The sequence below is a fragment of the Ammospiza caudacuta genome, chromosome 1 (assembly GCF_027887145.1).
Source record: "Ammospiza caudacuta isolate bAmmCau1 chromosome 1, bAmmCau1.pri, whole genome shotgun sequence".
Classification (NCBI taxonomy): domain Eukaryota; kingdom Metazoa; phylum Chordata; class Aves; order Passeriformes; family Passerellidae; genus Ammospiza; species Ammospiza caudacuta.
The window spans coordinates 154,747,360-154,771,997 of record NC_080593.1 but is presented as its reverse complement, the minus strand read 5'-3'; the positions used below and the strand labels follow the sequence as shown (position 1 = coordinate 154,771,997).

The 24,638-nt window shown below is 50.4% G+C and overlaps 6 protein-coding genes and 2 pseudogenes across 6 annotated transcripts; all 8 read left to right on the top strand.

Moving 5' to 3' along the window:
* The first annotated feature begins 852 nt into the window (after positions 1-852).
* On the top strand, positions 853-1,500 carry LOC131560990 (feather beta keratin-like). Its single transcript, XM_058810060.1, has 2 exons — positions 853-955; positions 1,163-1,500. The coding sequence occupies exons 1-2, from the start codon at positions 853-855 to the stop codon at positions 1,498-1,500; spliced, it is 441 nt and encodes a 146-aa protein (XP_058666043.1).
* A 2,882-nt stretch (positions 1,501-4,382) lies between these two features.
* On the top strand, positions 4,383-4,694 carry LOC131566758 (feather beta keratin-like). The gene has a single exon (XM_058818133.1). It carries the CDS (start codon positions 4,383-4,385, stop codon positions 4,692-4,694), a length of 312 nt encoding a protein of 103 aa, XP_058674116.1.
* A 2,858-nt stretch (positions 4,695-7,552) lies between these two features.
* Positions 7,553-7,867, top strand: LOC131567339 (feather beta keratin-like). Its single transcript, XM_058818918.1, has one exon. The coding sequence runs from the start codon at positions 7,553-7,555 to the stop codon at positions 7,865-7,867; it is 315 nt and encodes a 104-aa protein (XP_058674901.1).
* A 2,842-nt stretch (positions 7,868-10,709) lies between these two features.
* Positions 10,710-11,397, top strand: LOC131560912 (feather beta keratin-like). Its single transcript, XM_058809958.1, has 2 exons — positions 10,710-10,842; positions 11,030-11,397. The coding sequence occupies exons 1-2, from the start codon at positions 10,710-10,712 to the stop codon at positions 11,395-11,397; spliced, it is 501 nt and encodes a 166-aa protein (XP_058665941.1).
* A 2,400-nt stretch (positions 11,398-13,797) lies between these two features.
* On the top strand, positions 13,798-14,445 carry LOC131566970 (feather beta keratin-like). Its single transcript, XM_058818443.1, has 2 exons — positions 13,798-13,921; positions 14,108-14,445. The coding sequence occupies exons 1-2, from the start codon at positions 13,798-13,800 to the stop codon at positions 14,443-14,445; spliced, it is 462 nt and encodes a 153-aa protein (XP_058674426.1).
* A 2,622-nt stretch (positions 14,446-17,067) lies between these two features.
* On the top strand, positions 17,068-17,711 carry LOC131560823 (feather beta keratin-like; annotated as a pseudogene).
* Positions 17,712-19,844: 2,133 nt separating this feature from the next.
* On the top strand, positions 19,845-20,394 carry LOC131566320 (feather beta keratin-like; annotated as a pseudogene).
* Positions 20,395-23,112: 2,718 nt separating this feature from the next.
* LOC131567569 (feather beta keratin-like) lies at positions 23,113-23,427 on the top strand. The gene has a single exon (XM_058819229.1). The coding sequence runs from the start codon at positions 23,113-23,115 to the stop codon at positions 23,425-23,427; it is 315 nt and encodes a 104-aa protein (XP_058675212.1).
* The last annotated feature ends 1,211 nt before the right edge of the window (positions 23,428-24,638 follow it).

The window sequence follows — 24,638 nt, the reverse complement described above, 5'->3', positions numbered from 1 at the left end:
CACAATAACCACAGAATGACCTCATTGATGACAGAATAATTTCATTGATGACAGCCATATTTTTCTTAGGCTTTTGTGGCATATTTTGGTTTTTCTGACACACATCTTCCAAACAAATCTACCTAAATACCAACTCTCATTTAAAAGCTGACACAAAGGTCAGATTGACACTTCCTCAAGAGAAGGACATGGCACTGCAGAGTTGTGGGGAGGGTAACACTCCTCACATGACGACTTGCAAGGCTGCATCAGACAAAACTGATATTATGACTTCAATTCAGGTACCTGTAGAGATTAACAGGGTCAACCCTTCTTTTGAAAAGTGAATGTCAGTAGTTCCATCAGAACTACTCCTCACAAGTCTTCTCCTTATTCTTCACCAGCTATGGATGGACCAACAAAAGACTTTGGGGAATATGGGAGACATCTCTAAATCACAGGAATTGCTTCCCATCTTTAGTAGGAAAGGCCTGAACTATAGGGGTGTTTAGGAATTTTGCAATATGGTAGGGTGACAGAAAATGTGATGGGTGATGCAAGGGGAGCTGTCACCCCCAGAAGAGCTGCAGAGCCCTATGCAGCCTGATGTGGCTGTGGTGGAATGAGGCCCCAGGTCATCCCACACCCACAAAACCACAGCACACCACGGTCACAATGATGACATCCCACCTCACCAAAGCTTTGGTCATGTCTTCTGCCCTCCCAGAGAAACAATGTCAACCACAGCCTTTAGTCAAATATACTTGACTTTAAAAGCTGCCACCAAGGTCATGTCCTCAAGAGCAGGACATGACACTGCAGAGTTTTGGGGAGCAAAATACTCCTCACCTCAGCACTCACCAGGACTGCAAAATGCCCCAAGGCCATGGGACAAGGCTGTCCCGCCCCTCCAGAACCAGCATAAAAGCCAGCCCAGAGCCTCTCTCCCTCACACACTTCTCCTCAAGCCTTCTCCTCCTGCTCCTGTAGACAACCAGGTGAGACTCAAGCCCCAGCCCTCCTGCTCATACACCCCTGGCCCTTCTCTTCCAGCACACGCAGCCCCAGCCTCTGCAGCACTCACGCCTCCCCACAGCCACACAACAGCCTCCACACACTCCCCAGCCTGCTGACACTTCACTCTTTACATCCCCACTCCTCTAGCCTTCCTCACCCTCTCTCTTTCCAGGCACCCTCCACACCACACCCATGGCCTGCTACAACCGCTGCAGTCCCTGCGGACCCACCCCGCTGGCCAACAGCTGCAACGAGCCCTGTGCCCTGCAATGCCAGGATTCCCGCGTCATCATCGACCCTTCCCCTGTGCTGGTCACCCTGCCAGGACCCATCATGACCTCCTTCCCCCAGAACACCGCCGTCGGATCCACCTCCTCCGCTGCTCTGGGCACTGAGCTCAATGCCCAGGGACAGCCCATCTCTGGCGGATTTGGCTTTGGCCTTGGCTACGGCCTGGGAGGCCTGGGCTGCTATGGCAGAAGGGGCTATGGCTCCATCTGCTAAGGGCCCTCAGCATCACTCCTGACACCACCAGCTCTGGCCTCTGCCAACAGCTCCTGCAATCAAAGCACCTCGGCTGATGGTCTCTCTACTTGTACCTCACACCTGATTCCTTCAGCTTCTTCCTTCTAATCCTTATTTGAATTCAATAAATTTTTCTTGCATCACAACCTGAGTTGCTTCCTGTTCTTTTTGAATTCCAAAATCTCACACCCTTACCCTGTGCAATGCCAGTACTCAACAAATGTGTTGGATGGAAAGGGAGCAAAGAACATTTCTTAGCAAATGTCCCCAACAATCAACGAGCAAACATGTCCCCAACAATCAACGCTGACCGGGGAGAGGGGAGAGGGTAGACCTTCCAGAACATGACACAAGGCCATCACATCATCTACCAAAGGCTTTGACACAGCAATTATCTCCTGGGCACTGCTCTGTCAAAGATACTCTATGCCAGCATACACTTGAAAAATTCTCTTCCCAGCAACACTCTTGAGTCCTCCCCATGAACAGAGGAATAACATCATGCACTTGGGCAGGAAGTCTAGAGTGAAAATTCTTCATCCCCATTACTCAAGCAGGCCCAGCAGGAGCAGGATTTCCAGGAATGTGGCCAGTTCAGTGTTGGACCTCCAAGAAGAGGGACCCTCTTGTCTCTTACACTCAGGGACCATACACACACACTGAATAATTCCTGCTTCCTTTGCCCATGGAATTCCATCTAACTTCAGTTGTGCATGTGCCCTTTTTCTTTCATGTGTGCAGTGCTGAGAACAGCTGGGCTCCCAGACACTGATGACACCTCCCTGCACAGCCTTGTCTCCTGAGAGTTCCAGCTCTCTCCATCTCTCTTCTAGCAAAGATTCTCCAGCCTGTACAATATATGTTGGCCCTCAATCTCTCTTCTTTCACTACCCACTTGTGCTTCTTCTCCTGTATAAGTCAGAACTGTCAACACCACTCCTCACAGGATCTTTCCAGTGCTTTAAAGAGAGGATGGCCCACCTCTCACAACTTCATGGTAACAATTTCCTGAAGTCTGCCTTGGACACAGGTGATGCCCCACTGAAGTAATGCCCCACTTCAACCTTCTGGCCTCTGTTCTTGATCAGCACCACAGGGTCCTGCTCACAAAAGCCACTTTTCAGACTCTCAGCCTACAGCATGAGACAGAGGCAAATGCTATTCCTGTCCAGATGCACATCTTCACATTTCTCTTGTTTGAAATTTGGGAGGTTCTCTTCAAACCTTAATCTTGAGGTCCTTCTGAATGGTTGAATAGCCAAGTGGGGTCACAGACACCCCAACATCTGACAGCTCTCTGAAGGGGCACATCTCCAACTGCTGACAAGGAATGGAAGAGTCCAGGCCCTCACACCTGGCACAGATGCAAAGCCCAGACCTGCCTGACACACCTGGGATACCTTGGAGCCCCTCCTCACCCACAACACACCCACACACCCAAAACCATGAGTTCCACAGGCTGACCTCACTGATGACACCCCACCTCTGCAAATCTTGGTCACACCTTCAGTCCCCTTTGACACACACTGTCAAAACCCGACTTTGGTGTCAAATACTCTCACTTTAAAGGAGGAATGACCACAATGGAAGGGGCAGCTCCTCATGCACAGCACAGTGCAAAGGCCACACCAGCCTGACATGGCTGCAGTGGAACCGGGCCCCTCTGCACAACACACCCACAAACTAAACCACACGAGGGCCACAGAATGACCTCAATGATGACACCTATATTTTCCTTAGGCTTTTCTTGTATATTTTGGGGTTTCTGACACACATCTTCCAAACAAATCCTCCCAAGTACCAAGTCTTATTTAAAAGCTGACACCATTGTCAGATGGACACTTCCTCAAGAGAAGGACAGGACACTACAGAGTTGTGGGGAGGATAACACTCCCCACATGATAACTTGCAAGGCTGTGTCAGACAAAACTGGTATTATGACTTCAATTCAGGTACCTCTAGAGAGTAACAAGGTCAACACACTTTTTCTGAAAAGTGACTGTCTATAGCGACATCAGTTGCCCCTCACACAAGTTCTTCCCCTTATCCTTCACCAGCTATGGATGGACCAGCACAAGACCTTGCGTTGCAGGGGAGGCATCTCTGAATAAGAGGAATGGCTTCCCATCTTTAGTGGGAAAGGCCTGAACTATAGGGCTATTTAGGAATTTTGCAATATGGTCAGGAGACAGAAAATGTGATGGAAGGGGCCTGTCACCTGGCACCTCAAGAAGAGTTGCAAAGCCCAAACCAGCCTGATGTGGCTGTGGGGGAATGAAGCCCGTCTTCACCACACAGCCACAAAACCACAGCACATCACTGCCATGATGATGACATCCCACCTCTCCAAAGCTTTGGTCATGTATTCAGCCCTCCCAGAGAAACAAAATTAACAGCAGCCTTTGGTCTCTAATACCTGCATTTAAAAGCTGCTGCCAAGATCATGTTTTCAAAAGCAGGACGTGACACTGCAGAGTTGTGGGGAGCAAAATACTCCTCACCTCAGCACTCACCAGGACTGCAAAATGCCCCAAGGCCATGGGACAAGGCTGTCCCGCCCCTCCAGAACCAGCATAAAAGCCAGCCCAGAGCCTCTCTCACTCACACACTCCTCCTCAAGCATTCTTCTCCTGCTCCTGTAGACAACCAGGTGAGACTCAAGCCCCAGCCCTCCTGTTCATACACCCCTGGCCCTTCTCTTCCAGCACACGCAGCCCCAGCCTCAGCAGCCCTCACGCCTCCTCACAGCCACACAACAGCCTCCACACACTCCCCAACCTGCTGACACTTCACTCTTTACATCCCCACTCCTCTAGCCTTCCTCACCCTCTCTCTTTCCAGGCACCCTCCACACCACACCCATGGCCTGCTACAACCGCTGCAGTCCCTGCGGACCCACCCCGCTGGCCAACAGCTGCAACGAGCCCTGTGCCCTGCAATGCCAGGATTCCCGCGTCATCATCGACCCTTCCCCTGTGCTGGTCACCCTGCCAGGACCCATCATGACCTCCTTCCCCCAGAACACCGCCGTCGGATCCACCTCCTCCGCTGCTCTGGGCACTGAGCTCAATGCCCAGGGACAGCCCATCTCTGGCGGATTTGGCTTTGGCCTTGGCTACGGCCTGGGAGGCCTGGGCTGCTCTGGCAGAAGGGGCTATGGCTCCATCTGCTAAGGGCCCTCAGCACCACCCCTGACACCACCAGCTCTGGCCTCTGCCAACAGCTCCTGCAAGCAAAGAACCACGGCTGATGGTCTCTCTACTTGCATCTCACACATTATTCCTTCAGCTTCTTCTTTCTCAGTATTATTTCATTTCAATAAAGTTTTCTTGCACCACAACCTGAGTTGCTTTCTGTTCTTTTTGAATTCCAAATATGTCACATCCTCACCCTGTGAAATACCAGCACTCAACCATTATGTGAGATTGAAAGGGAGCAAAGAACATTTCTTAGCAAATATGTCCCCACCAAAAACAACCAATGCTGACATGGGAAACAAGGGAGAGGGGAGACCTTCCTGAACATGACACAAGGCCATCACCTCCTCTTCCAAAAGCCTTGACTCAATAATCCCCTCCTGGGCACTGCTCTGCCAAATTCAATCTATGCCAGCATACACTTGAGAAATTATCTTTGGAAGCACTCTTGTTTCCACCCCATGAACAGAGGAATAACATCATGCGCTTAGGCAGCAATTCCAGAGTCAAAGTGCTTCCATCCTCTCTGCTCAAGCAGGTCCAGCAGGGACAGGACTTCCAGGACAGTGGCCAGATTAGTTTTGGACCTTCAAGAAGAGGGACCCCATTGCCTCTTACTCTGAGGCCATCGACACGCACTGAAAAATTCTTGCTTCCTTTGCCCATGGAATTCACTTTATATTCAAATATGCATGTGCCTTCTATTCCTTCAAGTGTGCACACCTGAGAACAGCATGGCTCTCAGACACTGGTGACACATCCCTGCCCATCCTTGTCTCCTCAGAGTCCTAGTTCTCTCTGTCTCTCTTCTAACAAGGAGCCACCAGGCCCTTAATTATCTGGTGGCCCTCAACAGCTCTTTGTCCACTACCCCCTTGTGCTTCTTCACCTATGGAAGCCAGAACTGTCCACATCACCACACACCGGCTCTCACCAATGCTCTAAAGAGAGGAAGGGCCACCTCTCCTGACTTCATGGCAACAATTTCCACAAATCTGTCCAGGGCACAGGTGATGCTCCACTGAAGTAATTCCCCACCACAACCAGCTGCTCATTCTTTTCTCCATCAGCACCACTGGGTCCTGTTCAGAAAAGTCACTTTTCAGACTCCCTGCCCACAGCATGACCCAGGGGCAAGTCCTGTCCAGATGCCGAACTTCTCATTTCCCTTGTTTGAACCTTGGGAGATTCCTTTAATCCTTAGTCTTGAGGACCTTCTGAATGGTGGAACAGCCAAGTGAGGCCTCAGCCACTCCATCACCTGCCAGCTCACTGAAGGGGAAACTCTGCAACTGCTGACACAGAATGCAACAGTCCAGGCACTCACACCTGGCACAGATGCAAAACCCAGACCATCCCCTCTGACCTGGAATACTTTGGGGCCCCTCTCCACAACACACCCACAAAGCCAAAACCATGAGTTCTACAGGCTGACCTCACTGATGACACCACACCTCTGCAAATCTTGGTCACACCTTCAGTCCGCTTTAATGCACACCATCAACACCAGTCTTGGGTCTAAAATAGCCACATTTTAAAGGAGGAATGACTGTGATGGAAGGGGCAGGTCCTCATGCACAGCACAGCTGCAAAGGCCACACCAGCCTGACATAGCTGTGGTGCAATGGGGCCCCTCTTCACAACACACTCCACAAAATAAACCACATAAGTACCACAGAATGACCTCACTGATGACACCCATATTATTCCTTGGGCTTTTGTTGTATATTCTGATTTTTCTGACACACATCTTCCAAACAAATCCTCCCAAGTACCAAGTCTTATTTAAAAGCTGACACCAAGGTCAGACAAACCCTTCCTCAAGAGAAGGACAAGACACTGCAGAGTTGTGGGCAGGAAAACATTCCCCACATGAAGACCTGCAAGGCTGTGTCAGACAAAACTGATATTATGATTTCCATTCAGGTACCTATAGAGAGTAACAAGGTCAACACACTTTTTCTGAAAAGTGAATGTCTGCAGCTACATCAGTTGCTCCTCACACAAGTCCTTCCCCTTATCTTTCACCAGCTATGGGTGGACCAGCACAAGACCTTGGGGTGTGGGGAAGGCATCTGTAAATCACAGGAATTGCTTTCCCATGACTAGGGGAAAAGGCCTGAAATATAGGGGCTTTAGGAATTTTGCAACACGGTAGGGTGACAGAAAATGTGATGGAAGGGGACCGGTCCACTGTCACCCCCAGAAGAGCTGCAAAGCCCAAACAAGCCTGACGTGACTGTGGTGGAATGAAGCCCCTCTTCCCCACACACCCACAAAACCACAGCACACCACTGCCATGATGATGACATCCCACCTCTCCAAAGCTTTGGTCATATATTCAGCCCTCCCAAAGAAACAACATCAACTACAGCCTTTAGTCATTAATACTTGAATTTAAAAGCTGCCGCCAATGTCATGGCCTCAAGGGCAGAACGTGACACTGCAGAGTTGTGGGGAGCAAAATACTCCTCACCTCAGCACTCACCAGGCCTGCAAAATGCCCCAAGGCCATGGGACAAGGCTATCCCACCGCTCCAGACCCAGCATAAAAGCTGGCCCGGAGCCTCTCTCCCTCACACACTTCTCCTCATAGCTTCTCCGCCTGCTCCTGCTGACAACCAGGTGTGTCTCAAGCCCTGACCCTCCTCCTCCTGCATCCGTGGCCCTTATCTTCCAGCAAGCTGTGCCCCAGCCTCAGCAGCCCTCATGCCTCCCCACAGTCCCACTACAGCCTCCACACTCCCTCACTCTTCTACATCACTGCCCCTCGCATGCCCACAACCCTGTCTAACATTATCCTCTCTCTTCCAGGCACCCTCCACACCACACCCATGGCCTGCTACAACCGCTGCAGTCCCTGCGGACCCACCCCGCTGGCCAACAGCTGCAACGAGCCCTGTGCCCTGCAATGCCAGGATTCCCGCGTCATCATCGACCCTTCCCCTGTGCTGGTCACCCTGCCAGGACCCATCATGACCTCCTTCCCCCAGAACACCGCTGTCGGATCCACCTCCTCCACTGCTCTGGGCACTGAGCTCAGTGTGCAGGGACAGCCCATCTCTGGTGGATTTGGTGGCTTTGGCCTTGGCTACGGCCTGGGAGGCCTGGGCTGCTATGGCAGAAGGGGCTATGGCTCCATCTGCTAAGGGCCCTCAGCACCACCCCTGACACCACCAGCTCTGGGCTCTGCCAACAGCTCCTGCAACTAAAGCACTTTGGCTGGTGGGAGCCAGCCTTGCACATCAGACCAGCTCTCCTCAATTTCTTCAACTTCCCTCACCATTCTTTTGCCTCAATAAATTTCTGCTGGATCAAAGCCTTACATGCCTTCTTTCATTTTTGAAATCTGCCTCACATGATTACCTATGCGACCCAGGAAATTCCTCTGGTTGCCCTGGAGGACTTGAGACCCTGTCAGAGGGCTCAGAGGCCTTGGCACAGAGCCCAAGATGCCTGTGTCTTTGATTTAGCCCTTGGAAAAAAACAATTACCAACCTTGTATGAAGAATTGCAAGCCACAAAATTTTAAGTAGTATAGTGAATTTATCACAGAGTCGAAAAATAGACTTTTGGTATTTTTAGAATGGGGGTTCAGGAGGCAAGATGGAAGAATCAGGGTGTGTCTAGCCTTTCTCCTTCTTCTTCTTGGCCTCCATTTTCTGCTGTGATGTTGGCACTGGTAGACTGGTTTAGAGTAGAAGCTCACTGTCTAACGTGGATGATAGGTATTAGAAAGTAATTGTAAATATTGTACACATAGTTTTTAGTATAAAAGGATAACACCACCCTGGGGGAGGCAGAGTGCCTTGGACTGTCTTGCTGAGTGGACCTCATCTGGATAGGAGAAAATATTTTATAGATAAGATACAATAAAGAACCTTAAGACCGAGAACTAAAGAGCTCTGACTCCTTTGAGTGCCGGGCTGCTGAAAGAGACTTTTTAATGTTTCTCGGGGTGACTCTGACCAGCTAGAGACCCCAAGACTTACCCAGCACAGCGCCAGAAATGAATGGGCCATGGGACTAGATGGAACATGGCACAACACATTTGTTAGGAAATATATCCCTACGAGGAACAACAAGACATGTACGAGAAAATTGGTTGATGGAAGACCTTCCAAAACAGGACCCAAAGCTATCACTTTCTACACCAAAGGCTTAGACACATCAATGTTCCCCAGTTCATCACTGACTCTGCTTAAGTCTCTCCAGGCCAGCACACAGTTGACGAAGTCTCTTCCAAGTAGGAATCTCAAACCTTTTCACATCCACTTAGGCACAAACTCTGGAGTGTAAGTGCTTCAATTCCCCATCTCAAGCAGAGTCAGCAAGAGGAGGATTCCCAGCAGCATGGACAGTGCAGATTTGGATCACCTAGCAGAGACTCCACCACCTCTTCCCCACTGTGACGACCCTCAGTTTGAAAAATTCTTTCTCTGCCAAAGAATTCCATCTCATTTCCCTTTTGCCCTTGTGCCGCTGTTCTGGAATTGGGCACTGCTGAGAACAGCCAGGATCCCTCACTTCTTTCCATGCCAGCAGGAATTTGTACACACTGATAACACCCCCATCCATCCTTGTTTTCTGGGAATCTCAGCTTTCTCAGCCTCTCCTCCATGAAAGATCTTCCAGTCCCTTTAGAAATATTCTGGCCCTGAACTGGACTTGCTTCACTGATCCTATGGACTTCTTCCAACCATTTTCTGAAACCTATCTTAAACACTGGTGACAGCTTTTGAAGTGAGGCTTGATTGAGACCTTCTGGTAACTTTGTTCTCCTCCAGGACCACAAGATCCTACTCTGCAGAGCTCCTGCCCACCCAATCAACCCCCAGCATGACCTGGGACCCATTGCCATTCGTGCCCAGATGCAGAACTTAACATTTTCCCCTCCAGAACTTCAGGAGATGCCTTTAACCCTCAGTCTCCAGTTCCCTCTGACCGCTGGCACAACCAAGTGGTGCCTCAGCCACTCCATTCAGCTGCCAACTTGCTGAGGGGACAACAGACCCTCAGCCCACATCTTTCTTGTAGAGGTTGGACAGGGTTGGACGCATGGATACCACACTTGATCTCCTTCCCTTGACATTTTACTCCATCTGGACTTTGAGCCACTGATTAACAACCTCTGAGCCCAGCCCCTCCAACTGAACATCCCCAGTTCCTGCACCTGCTCCTCATGTGTCTTGTTCTCCATATCCTTCACCAGTTTTCCTTTCCATGTGTAAGAGCCCAGATCTGTGACCCCACAGTGGGAACGTCCTGGGCCCAGGTACGATGAGCGCTATGGATGAGCCAACACAAAAGTCCAATGAGCATGAGAGGTCTCCTTAAATCACAGAAATCACTTTCTGATAACCCACATGAGAAGGCAGGCATATAGAAAGGCTTGGAGAGATCAGGGCAAGGAGAGGAAGAAGGGAATGCAATGGAAGAGTCCAGGTGCACACAGCAAAACAGAGGCAAAGCCCAGACCAGGCCGACCAACCTCTGAGAGTTTGGGGCCCCTCTTCACAACAAACACAAAAACCCAAAATCAGGACTTCCACAGGTTGACTTCATGCATGACGCCCCAGCTCTTCAAAGTATTACTCATCTCTTCAGTCCCCTTTGACAAATGCCACCAACATCAGCCTCTGGTCCCTAATACTCACACTTTAAAGGATGAATGACCACAATGGAAGGGGCACCCCCTTCGTGCACAGTTGGGCTGCAAAGGCCACACCAGTCTGACAGAAAATGGAGCCCCTCTTCTCAGTACACCCACAAACTAAACCACACAACTGCCACAAAATGACCTTACTGATGACACTCATATTTTTCATAGGGGTTTGATGTATATTTTGGTTTCTCTGACACACAACTTCCATGCCAATGCTCCCAAATAACAACCCACAATTTAAAGCTGCTGCCAAGATCATATGGACATGGTCTCAAGAGTAGGACATGACACTGTAGAGTTGTGGGAAGGAAATCACATCCCATATCATGACTCACCATGCTGTGACAGGCAAGAGCCGCAGCCAACAAAATGCCTCAGGGTCTGGGGACAACGCTGTCCTGCCCCTCCAGGACCAGCATAAAAGCAGCCCAGTGCCTCTCTCCCTCACGCACATCTCTTGACACCATCTTCTCTGGTGCTGACAACCAGGTGAGCCTCAAAGCCCTCATCCTCCTGCTCCTGCACCCCTGGACCCTCTCTTCCAGCATGCTCAGTTCCAGCCCCAGCAGCCCTCCTACCGCCCCACAGCCCCACTACAGCCTCCACACTCCCCCACTCTTCTGACATTCTGCCCCTTGCACCCTCACAGCCCTGTTTTGCCTCATCCTCTCTCTTCCAGGCACCCTCCACACCACACCCATGGCCTGCTACAACCGCTGCAGTCCCTGTGGACCCACCCCGCTGGCCAACAGCTGCAACGAGCCCTGTGCCCTGCAATGCCAGGATTCCCACGTCATCATCAACCCTTCCCCTGTGCTGGTCACCCTGCCAGGACCCATCATGACCTCCTTCCCCCAGAACACCGCCGTCGGATCCACCTCCTCCGCTGCTCTGGGCACTGAGCTCAATGCCCAGGGACAGCCCATCTCTGGCGGATTTGGTGGCTTTGGCCTTGGCTACGGCCTGGGAGGCCTGGGCTGCTCTGGCAGAAGGGGCTATGGCTACATCTGCTAAGGGCCCTCAGCACCTACCCTGACATGGGAAATTTGATCTCTGGTAACTGCTCCTGAGGGCAAAGCCCCTCAGCTGATGGTTGTCCTACTTCTAGCTCACATGATTGCTTCCACTTGTTTCTTTTGTCTTTTCAATCTTTTGCCTCAATAAAGTTCTCTTGCAATCAAAGCTGAGACAACTCTGCTTCTTTTTGAATTCCAAAGCCCTCACATCCTCATGCACCATTGGAGTGAATGGAAAAGGGGAAGAAAACCTTTCCTAGGAAATACCGCACCAGAAAGAACCACCAAGACTGTTATGGGAAACAGGGACTGGAGGGGACACCTCCTAAAACATGGCACAAGCCCACTCCCTGATACACAAAAGCATTTGACCCAACCCTCTCCAGGGCATAAAATCTCTTCCCAGAAAGACTCTTGAAGCCTCACCAAAAAAAAAAAAAAAAAAAAAAAAAAAAGAAATAACATCATTCACTTGGGCACAAACTCTAGAGTGCAACTGCTTCCACTTCACTGAACAAGCAGAGTCAGCAAGAGACTGATTTCCAGCACAATGGACAGAGCAGTTCTGGATCTCCCAGGACAGACCCCATCACCTCTTCCACTTTCTGAGCGCTCTCACAATGAAACATTGTTTCCTTCTTTGCCCATAGAATTGCATCCATTTTCATTTGTGCCCTTCCCTCTTCTCCTTCACTGGTGAGAACAGCTGTGCACCCTAGATCTCATTCCCTGCCATCAGATATTTACACACACTCATAACACCCCCATCCATCCTTGTCTCCTGGGAATCCCAGCTCTCTCACCTCTCCTCTAGGAAATCTTCCCCAGCCCTTTCAGGATCTTGCTGGTCCTCCACTCGTCTTCTTTCACCATGCCACTGCCCTTGTCATTGTTGACGATCTTGAGCAGGGTCGGCCTCAATGGATACAACTCTTAACATTCTTCCCTTGAGACTTGACTCCATCTGGACTTCATGCCACTGATCCCCAGCCTCTGGGACCAGTCTCTCAGTCACTCCCAGGCCACACACTGCTTTCTGAGGCAACCTGGCCTTATTTACATTATTTGGGAGTGTAGAATGGGAAGGTGCTTCCAGAGCATCACAAAAGGGTTGTGTCCAACAGCAGCCACAGCTCTCTCCTCATGCCCAGGCTGAGTCTCTGGCACAGGGCAGACACACAGCTCAGCCAAGCACTATTATCTGAAGAGAAATCCTCCAAGAGAACTGGTCTTATCCATCAGCACTTGCCACAACTCAAGACCCAAAAGGCCTGGCTTACACCTCACCTGCATCTACTCCTACTCTCTCCTCCCTTGCACAGCTGCCCCCAAAACCCATGGAATCCATTTCAGCTGGAAAGGCCGCTTAACATTCAGTCCAAATGTAAACCAAATCTGTGAATGCCACCAATCTCAGAAATATTTTATGCCTATAACACATAAATATAAAATGTCATCAAGTGCAACCATTCCGACATCACTTCTAAGGCCACCATGGAACATCCGTGAAGTACAAATGTCCATGGCTTCTCAATTCCTCCAGCAAAGGTGACTACACCACTGTCCTGGGCAGTCATGAACAGGTCTTGAAACCTCTTCTTGTGAAGGAATTTTTCATAATGCCAAACTCAACCTCCCCTGGGGCAACTTGACTCCACTCCCTCTTCTCCTATGTTTGGATAAAAGAAAGACAAGACTAATGTCAAATTATTTCTATCCAGGTTACTCCAGAGGACACCAAGATCAACTTTTTTCTGAAAATTGAACATCCCCAGTTCCCTCACCTGCTCCTCATTTGTCTTGTTCTTATCCTTCACCATTTTCCCTACTCTTGTGTAAGAGCCCAGCTCTGTAACCCCACAATGAGACATTCCTGGGCTAGGTAAGATGAGAGCTATGGATGAACCAACACAAGGCTTTGGGGAACATGGGAGGCATCCCTAAATCACAGGGAGCACTTTGCCATGTCCAAGAAAACAGGCAAGGCGTGGAGACAGGCCTGCAGACATGGACCAAAGTAGGGAGGGAGAGAACAGGATGAAAGGTCCAGATCTATTACCCTGAGTACACAAGCAAATCCAAGACCATCCTAACAGAGATGGGAAGGAATGGGGCCTGTCTTCACAAGACAGCCAGAAACAACAGTACTCCAGCATTGTTGAGCGACTTCATGGATGACACCTCACTGTAAAAAGCTTTGGTCATGTTTTTAGCCCTCCCTGAAAAACAACATCATCACCAAACTTTTGCCTTTATTACTCACATTTAAGTAGTCACGCCAAGATGAGATGGACATGGACTCAAGAACTGGACATGGAATTGCAGATATGTGGGAAGGGAAACATTCCTCACCTCAAGACTCACCAGGCTGGGTCAGCAAAGTGCTGCTGCCTGCAAAATGCCCCAAGGCCATGGGACAAGGCTGTCCCACCCCTCCAGAACCAGCATAAAAACCAGCCCAGAGCGTCTCTCACTCACACACTTCACCAGAAGCCTTCTCCTCCCGCACCTGAAGATTACCAGGTGAGACTCAAACCGCTGACCCTCCTGATCGTGGACCCCGATCCCCTCTTTCCATCACGCTCAGCCCCAGCCTCAGCAGCCCTCACACCTCCCCACAGACCCACTACAGCCTCCACACTCCCTCACCATCCTGCATCATTGCCCCTCACACCCCCAAACCTGGTCTAACTTTATCCCTTCTCTTCCAGGCACCCTCTACACCACACCCATGGCCTGCAACAGCCTCTGCAGTCCCTGCGGACCCACCCCGCTGGCCAACAGCTGCAACGAGCCCTGTGCCCTGCAATGCCAGGATTCCCACGTCATCATCAACCCTTCCCCTGTGATGGTCACCCTGCCAGGACCCATCATGACCTCCTTCCCCCAGAACACCGCCGTCGGATCCACCTCCTCCGCTGCTCTGGGCACTGAGCTCAATGCCCAGGGACAGCCCATCTCTGGCGGATTTGGTGGCTTTGGCCTTGGCTACGGCCTGGGAGGCCTGGGCTGCTATGGCAGAAGGGGCTATGGCTCCATCTGCTAAGGGCCCTCAGCACCACCCCTGACACCACCAGCTCTGGCCTCTGCCAGCAGCTCCTGCAATCAAAGCACCTCAGCTGATGGTCTCTCTACTTGCACCTCACACCTGACTCCTCAGCTTCTTCTTTCTAAGCATACTTCCACTTCAATAAATTTTTCTTGCATCACAACCAGAGTTGCTTCCTCTTCTTTTTGAATTCCAGTGGTCTCACACCCTCATCCTGTGCAATGCCAGCACTCAACCATTATGTTGGATGGAAAGGGAGCAAAGAACATTTCTTAGCAAATATGTCCTCAAGCAGTAACAATCAACAGTGACATGGGAAACAGGGGACAGGGAGAGACCTTCCAGAACATGTCACAAGGCCATCACCTCATCTACCAAACGCTTGGACAAAGCAATTCTCTCCTGGGTACTGCTCTGTCAAAGTCACTCTAATCCAACATACACTTGAAAAATTCTCTTCCTAGCCACACTCTGAGTCCTCCCAGTGAACAGAATAACAAGAGCATCCACTTGGCCATAAAATCTGGAGAGCACCTGCTCCAATCCCCCTTGCTGAAGTAGGCCCAGGAGGAGCAGGATTTCCAGGATTATGGCAAATTCACTTTTGGACTTCCAAGAAGAGGTCTCTCTTACACTCTGGGACCATCCACACACACTGAAAATATCTTCCCTACTTTGCCTATGGTATTCACTTTATTTTCTCTTCTACACATAACCCCTCTCTAATCATGTGTGCAGTGCTGAGAACAGCTGGGCTCCCACTCACTGGCGACACCCCCTGCCCAGCCTTGTCTCCTCAGAGTCCCAGCTCTCGCAGTCTCTCCTCTAGCAAAGATTCTCCAGCCCTTGCAATATCTGCTGGCCCTAAGCCTCTCTTCATTCATTACCCACTTGTGCTTCTTCTCCTGTGGAGGCCAGAAATTTCCACACCTCTCCTCAAAGGATCTCCCCAGTACTCTAAAGAGAGGCAGGGTCAGCTCTCACGATTTCATGGCAACAATTTCAGAAATCTGCCTTGGACACAGGTGATGTCCCACTGAAGTAATTCCCCACTGCAACTTTCTGGTCTCTGTTCTCCACCAGCACCACAGGGTCCTGCTCACAAAAGCCACTTTACAGACTCTCTGTCCAAACCATTATACAGAGTGAAGTGCAATTCCTGCCCAGATGCACAACTTGTCATTTCTTTTGCTTGAACTAGGGGGGATTTTATTAACCCTTAGTTTTGAGGTCCTTCTGAGTGGTGGAACAGCCAAGTGTGGCCTCAGACACACCAATATCTGCCAGCTTGCTGAAGGTGCAACTCTCCCACTGCTGTCATGAAATGAAAAGTCCAGGCACTCACACCTGGCACAGATGCAAAACCCAGACCAGCCTGATACACCTGGGATAGTTTGGGGCCCCTCTTTACAACACACACAAAAACCCAAATCATGAGTTCTACAGGCTCATCTCACTGATGACATTCCACCTCTGCAAACTTTGGTCACGTCTTCAACCCTTTTGGACACAGACCATCAACAACAGCCTTTGGTTTCAAATACTCACATTTTAAAGGAGGAATGACTGTGATGGAAGGGGCAGCTCCTCATGCACTGCACAGGTGCAAAGGCCAGACCAGCCTGACATGGCTGCAGTGGAATGGGGCCCATATTCACAGCACAGACATAAACTAAAGCACAAAAGTGCCATAAAATTACCTCACTGATGACGCCCATATAATTCCTTGGGTTTTTGTTGTATATTTTTGTTTCTCTGACACGTCTCCCAAGCAAATCCTCCCAAATACCAACTCTCACTTAAAAGCTGTCGCCAAGTTCAGAGGGACACAGCCTCAAGAGCATGGCATGACACTGAAGGATTTTGAGAAGGAAAACATTCCCTACGTCACCACTCGCAAGTCTATGCCACACAAAACTGATGTCAAAATTTCCGTTCAGGTACCTCCAGAGAGTCACAAAGTCAATCTTCTTTTTCTGAAAACTGAATGTCTGCAGTTCCTTGAAGGGCTCCTCAGGCCTTCTTCTTATCTTTCACCAGTTTTCCTTTCTGTGTTTCACTCAGAGCACCGTAACAGGACCCCACAGTGTGAACTTGCTGGGCCCACTTCAGACGAGAGCTACAGGATGAACAAACACAAGAAGACATTGGACAGGAGGGGAAGTGTCACAGGGATTGGTCTCCCATATCCAGCAGGAAAGGCCTGGCATATAGACAGGTTTACAATGTTGGCAATGGAACAGGGAGGGAGAGAATGGGATGGAAGGGGACACCCATCATCCCCAGAAGAGCTGCAAAGCCCAGATGAGCCTGACGTGGCTGTGGAGGAATGAGGATGCTCTCAACAAGACACCCAAAAACCACAGCACACCAGGGATATTGGGTGACATCACTGTTGACACCCCACTGTCCAAAGATCTGGTCACGTCCACAGCCCTCCAAAAAAAACATCATCATCAACAGCCCTTGGTCTCTAATAGCTGTATTTAAAAGCTGCTGACAAGGTCAGACGGGCACGGACTCAAAAGAAACGCATGACACTGCAGAGATGTGAGATGGAAAACATTCCACACCTGAGGACTCATCACTCTGAGAAAACCAGGAACTGTGGCCTACAAAATGCCCCAAGACCATGGGACAAGGCTGTCCCACCCCTTCAGAACCAGCATAAAATCCAGCCCAGAGCCTCTCTCCCTCACACACTTCTACTGACTTCTCCTCCTACACCTGCAGACTACCAGGTGAGTCTCAAGCCCTAACCCTCCTCCTCCTGTACCCCTGGACCGTCTCTTCCAGCACACTCTGCCTCAGTCTCTGCAGCCCTCACGCCTCCCCACAGCCACACAACACCTTCCACACTCTCTTGCCCTTCTAACAATTCACACCTCTTGCTCCCCCAAACCTGCCCTGCCTCAACCCTCTCTCTTCCAGGCACCCTCCACACCACACCCATGGCCTGCTACAACCGCTGCAGTCCCTGCGGACCCACCCCGCTGGCCAACAGCTGCAACGAGCCCTGTGCCCTGCAATGCCAGGATTCCCGCGTCATCATCAACCCTTCCCCTGTGCTGGTCACCCTGCCAGGACCCATCATGACCTCCTTCCCCCAGAGCACCGCCGTCGGATCCACCTCCTCTGCTGCTCTGGGCACTGAGCTCAATGCCCAGGGACAGCCCATCTCTGGCGGATTTGGCTTTGGCCTTGGCTACGGCCTGGGAGGCCTGGGCTGCTATGGCAGAAGGGGCTATGGCTCCATCTGCTAAGGGCCCTCAGCCCCACCCCTGACACCACCAGCTCTGGCCTCTGCCAACAGCTCCTGCAACCAAAGCACCTTGGCTGATGGTCTCTCTACTTGCACCTCACACCTGATTCCTTCAGCTTCTTTTTCCTCATCCTTCTTTGTAGCCAATAAAATTTTCTTCCATCACAGCCTGAATTGTGTCATCTTCTTTTTGAATTCCAATGGTCTCACACCCTCACCCTGTGCAATGCCAGCACTCAACCATTATGTGGGAAGGAAAGGGAGCAAAGAACATTTCTTAGTAAACATGTCCCCACCGAAACATCCAACACTGACATGGGAAACAGGGGAGAGGGGAGATCTTCCAGAACATGACACAAGGCCATCACTTCATCTACCAAAGGCTTGCTCGCAGCTATTCTCTCCTGGGCACTGCATAAGAAAATCACTCCATGCCACCACACACTTGAAAAATTCCCTTCCCCGTAATACTTCTTGAGTCCTCCCCACAAACAGAGGAATAACATCATGCACTTGGGCAGGAACTCCGCAGTGCAAATTCTTCCATCTCCCTTTCTCAAGCAGACCCAGCACAGGCAGGATTTCCACAATTATGTCCAGTTCAGTTTTGGACCTCCAAGAAGAGAGACCCCATTATCTCTTACATTCTGGGACAATCCACACACACTGAAAAATACTTACTTTTCTCACCCATAGTATTCCATCTATTTTCAATTGTGCACATGCCTTCTTTCCTTCATGTGTGGAGTACTGAGAACAGCAGGACTCCCACTCACTGATAACACATTCATGCCCAGCCTTGTCTACCCAGAGTCCATGCTCTCTCAGTCTCTTCTATACCAAAGATTGTCCAACCCTTGCAATATCTGCTGGCCCTCAACCTCTCTTTGTTCACTACCCACTTGGGCATCTCCCGTTGGGGTCCCTCCTCACCCACAACACACCCACACACACAAAACCATGAGTTCCATTGGATGACCTCACTGATGACACCCCACCTCTGCAAATCTCGGTCATGTCTTCAGTCCCCTTTGACACACACCATCAACACCAGCCTTTGGTGTCAAACACTCACACTATAAAGGAGGAATGACCACAATGGAAGGGGCAGCTCCTCATGCACAGCACAGGTACAAAGGCCACACCAGCCTGACATGGCTGCAGTGGAATGGGGCAAATCTTCACAACACACCCACAAAATAAACCACAGAAGCGCTTTAAACACCCTCACTGATGACAACCATATTGTTCTTACTATTTTGTTGTATATTCTGCTTTCTCTGACACACATCATCCATGCCAATGCTCCCCAATATCAAGTCTCAAATTAAAGCAGACACCAAGAAGAGATGGACATGGGCTCAAGAGCCATGACAGGGCAGATTTGTGGCAAGAAATACTATCCTCACCTCATGACTTGTAAAACTGTTTATGAGAAAACCGATATGATGAACCTAGATGTTGTAGCTCTAGAGAGTAACAAGGTCAACTCACTTTTTCTGAAAGCTAAATGTACACAGTTCCTTCAACTGCTCCTCATGCCTTCTTACCCAGCACCAAATTTCCCTTGCCAGGTTTCATTCTGATCACAGCAATGGGACACCACAGCTGGACCTTGTTAGGCCCAGTTATTTGAGCGCTATGGATGAACCAGCACAAGACGTTGGACAGTAGGGGAGGTGTCACACGGATTGTTCTCCCATAACCAGCAGGACAGGCCTGGCATGGAGACAGGTTTAGAATGCTGGCAACGAGACAGGGTGGGAGAGAATGACATGGAAGGGGACACTCATCACCCCCAGAAGAGTTGCAAAGCCCAAATGAGCCTGACATGGCTGTGAGGGTATGAGGGCCTTCTTGACAATACATCCAAAAACCACAGCACACCAGGGTCAGGGGGTGGCTTCGTGGTTGACGCCCCATGGTCCAAAGTTCTGGTCACGTCCACAGCCCTCCACAATAAACATCACCATCAACAGACTTTGTTCTCTAATACCTGTATTTAAAGCTGCCGCCAATGTCAGATGAACATGGACTCAAAGACAGAACACGACAAAGCAGAGTTGTGGGATGCAAAACACTCCCCACCTCAGGACTCACCGCTCTGAGCCAGCCAGGAACTGTGGCCTGCAAAATGCCTCAAGGCCATGGGACAAAGCTGTCCCGCCCCTCCAGAACCAGCATAAAAGCCAGCCCAGAGCCTCTCTCCCACACACACTTCTCCTCAAGCCTTCTCCTCCTGCTCCTGCCGACAGCAAGGTGAGCCTCAAGCCCGCAAACCTCCTGCTCCGGCACACTTCTCTACTTGCTCTCCCACGCCTCTACCCTGCCTCATCCCTCTCTCTCTTCCAGGCACCCTCCACACCACACCCATGGCCTGCTACAACCGCTGCAGTCCCTGCGGACCCACCCCGCTGGCCAACAGCTGCAACGAGCCCTGTGCCCTGCAATGCCAGGATTCCCGCGTCATCATCAACCCTTCCCCTGTGATGGTCACCCTGCCAGGACCCATCATGACCTCCTTCCCCCAGAACACCGCCGTCGGATCCACCTCCTCCGCTGCTCTGGGCACTGAGCTCAATGCCCAGGGACAGCCCATCTCTGGCGGATTTGGCTTTGGCCTTGGCTACGGCCTGGGAGGCCTGGGCTGCTCTGGCAGAAGGGGCTATGGCTACATCTGCTAAGGGCCCTCAGCACCACCCCTGACACCACCAGCTCTGGCCTCTGCCAATAGCTCCTGCTACCAAAGCACCTCAGATGATGGTCACTCTACTTGCACCTCACTCTGGATCCATTCAAGTTCTCTCCCTTGCCTTTTAATTCTTTTGCCACAATAAAATTTTCCTGCATCAAAGACTCACTTGTCTCTTCCTTTTGAATTCCAAAGCCCTTACATCCTCAGCCATGGCAGGCAAAGGGGCACAACACCTTCCTAAACAAGTAGAACCTCAATGGCAACAACCATAACTGGCACAGGAGGCTTGAAGTTGAAGGGTGAAGGGTGACCCTTCAGTATATGACAAACACACATCATCTTCCATTCCAAAGGCTTTGACACAACAAAGCTCTCCTGCTCGGTGCTCTGACAAAGACTTTCTATGCCAGCATAGCCTTGACATGATCTCCTCCCATTAGAACTCTCAAACCACACAACCATCACAATAACATCCACTCTCAGAGAAATTCGGGAAGCGCTGCAAGGGCTTCCATCCTCTCTGATCAAGGAAGGGAACCCAGAGAAAGATTTGCAGAACCATGGACAGGTCAGGTTGTCATCTCCCCGGCAGAGAGAAACTCCTGCACCTCTTCCACTCTGTGACCACCGTCACATGAAAGAACGGCTTGTCTGCTCTGGCCATGGAATTCCATCTCTTTTCATTTTGCCGTTGCCAACTTCTAAAACCCAGCATCCAGCCTTGTCTCCTGGAAGTCCCAGCTCTCTCACTCCCTTGTGAAAAATCCTCCAAAAATCTTGGTGGCCCTGAACTGGCCTTGATTCACTAAGCCTGTGGTCCCCCATCCCTGTGGACCCCAAACCTGCTCACACCAACTCACATCCTTTTAGAGGATGTTGAACATTTTTGGCCTCATGGATACGACTATTGAGCTGCTTCATTTGTCAAGCTCACTCCAGCTTGACAATTGGATCACAAGGCCCCAGATCAGGTTGATTAAATATTATATGAATACAGCAACACACCTCACTGACCCTTTACACCACCTGTACATCCTTGCATAGTCTGCAATGGTGCAGTAGGTGACACTGCCAAGACATTGCTGAGAGGTGGAGGTAAACACCAGCCATGGCTCCCTCTGCATCCACAGCAAGATTTTTTTTTCTGTATGTAACACAGAGGTCACTAAGATAGGATTTTGCCTTCCAAATCAACTCCAACTGTTCCTCATCACCTTGTATGACCTGCATTAGGAAATGCTTTGTAGGGGAAAAATTGTCCCATCCTTGTCGGCAGGAACAAGGGCCCTGGAAATCCATGGGCAAAGTGGGAGGGAGTAAAATGCACTTGAAGGGGCAAGACCTAATGCCCAGCACAGTCACAAAGCCCAGAGCAGCCTGACAGGGCTGTAAAGGAATGGGGTCCCTCCCTCAAATGCAGCCCCAAACCAAAGAACCCCTGTCCCATGCGTTGACCTCATTGTTGACATCCCAAGTTTCCTAGGTATTTGTGGTTTATTCTGGTTTCTCTGACACGCACCTTCCAAGCAAATCCTCCCAAATACCAACTCTCACTTTAAAGATGCTGCCAAGGTCAGATGGACTCGAGCACAAAAGCAGGACATGGAAATGTAGAGTTACAGGCAGAAAAAGAGTCCCCAGCTCATGGCTCATCAGCCTGGGCCAGGTAAGACTGACCTTATGATTTACATTCATGTACCTTGAGAAAGTAAAAAGGTCAACACATTTGTTCTGAAAATTGAATGCATCCAGCTCATTCAAGTGCTCCACAGACATCATCTTCTGATCCTTCACAAGATTTCATTTCTAAGTGTCACTCAGAGTCCAGCAATGGAACCCCACAGCGTGACCAAGCTATGGCAAGCTGAGATGAGCACTACTGATGAATAAAACCCAAGACATTACAGGGCCTGACAAGAGTCCCCAAACCATAGGGATTGTTTTCTCACATCCAGCTGGAAAGGCATGGCATAGAGACAGGTTTACAATGGTGGCAATGGGACAGGGAGAAAATGTGGATGATGGAAGGGGACACACATCATCCCCACAAGAACTGCAAAGCCCAGATGAGCTTGACGTGGTTGTGAAGGACTGAGGAGCCTCTCCACAAGACACCCACAAACCACAGCACAACACGGCCATTGGGTCACTTTACTGGTGACACCCACTCGCCTAATCTGACATCCACAGCCCTCCACAAAAACATCTTCATCAAATGCCCTTGGTCTCTAATACTTGCATTTAATAGCTGCTGACAATGTCATAAGGACAGGGACTCAAAAGTAAGACATGACACAGTGGAGTTGTGGGATGGAAAACATTCCCCACTGGAGGATTAACCACTCTGAGACAACCAGGAACTGTGGCCTGCAAAATGCCCCAAGGTCTTGGGACAAGGCTGTCCCGCCCCTCCAGAACCAGCATAAAAGCCAGCCCAGAGCGTCTCTCACTCACACACTACACCCAAAGCCTTCTCCTCCTGCTCCTGCCAACAACCAGGTGAGTCTCAAGCCCTAACCCTCCTGCTCCTGCACCCCTGGCTCTTCTCTTCCAGCACACGCAGCCCCAGCCTCCGCAGCCCTCACAACTCCCACAGCCCCACTACAGCCTCCACACTCCCTCACTCTTCTACATCATTGCCCCTCACACTCCCACATCCTTGTCCTAACTCACCCTTTCTCTTCCAGGCACCCTCCACACCACACCCATGGCCTGCAACAGCCTCTGCAGTCCCTGCGGACCCACCCCGCTGGCCAACAGCTGCAACGAGCCCTGTGCCCTGCAATGCCAGGATTCCCGCATCATCATCAACCCTTCCCCTGTGATGGTCACCCTGCCAGGACCCATCATGACCTCCTTCCCCCAGAACACCGCCGTCGGATCCACCTCCTCCGCTGCTCTGGGCACTGAGCTCAATGCCCAGGGACAGCCCATCTCTGGCGGATTTGGTGGCTTTGGCCTTGGCTACGGCCTGGGAGGCCTGGGCTGCTCTGGCAGAAGGGGCTATGGCTACATCTGCTAAGGGCCCTCAGCACCACCCCTGACACCACCAGCTCTGGCCTCTGCCAACAGCTCCTGCAACCAAAACACCTTGGCTGATGGTCTCTCTGCTTGCACCTCACACTTGATTCCTTCAGCTTCTTTTTTCTCATCCTTCTTTGTACTCAATAAAGTTTTCTTGCATCACAACCTGAGTTGTTTCAATTCCAATGGTCTCACACCCTCACCCTGTGCAATGCCAGCACTCAACCATTACGTGGGAAGGAAAGGGAGCAAAGAATATTTCTTAGTAAATATGTCCCCACCAAAACAACCAACACTGACATGGGAAACAGGGGAGAGGGGAGATCTTCCAGAACATGACACAAGGCCATCACTTCATCTACCAAAGGCGTGCTCGCAGCTATTCTCTCCTGGGCACTGCATAACAAAGTCACTCCATGCCACCACACACTTGAAAAATTCCCTTCCCCGTAATACTTCTTGAGTCCTCCCCACAAACAGAGGAATAACATCATGCACTTGTGCAGGAACTCCGCAGTGCAAATTCTTCGATCTCCCTTTCTCAAGCAGACCCAGCACAGGCAGGATTTCCAGAATTATGTCCAGTTCAGTTTTGGACCTCCAAGAAGAGAGACCCCATTATCTCTTACATTCTGGGACAATCCACACACACTGAAAAATACTTACTTGTCTCACCCATGGTATTCCATCTATTTTCAATTGTGCACATGCCTTCTTTCCTTCATGGGTGGAGTACTGAGAACAGCAGGACTCCCACTCACTGATAACACATTCATGCCCAGCCTTGTCTACCCAGAGTCCATGCTCTCTCAGTCTCTTCTATACCAAAGATTGTCCAACCCTTGCAATATCTGCTGGCCCTCAACCTCTCTTTGTTCACTACCCACTTGTGCATCTCCTGTGGAGGCCAGAAATGTCCACGGGGCTCCTCATAGGACCTCCTCAGTGTTCTAAAGAGAGGAAGGGCCACCTCTCATGACTTCATGGCAAGAATCTCCTGAAATCTGTCATGGACACGTGATGCTCCACTAATGTGATGCTCCACTGCAACTTTCTGGTATGGGTTCTTGATCAGCACCACAGGGTCCTGCTCACAAAAGCCACTTCTCAGACTCTCGGCCTACAGCGTGAGCCAGAGGCAAATGCTATTCCTGTCCAGATGCACAACTTCAGAGTTCTCTTGTTTGAAATTTGGGAGGTTCCCTTCAA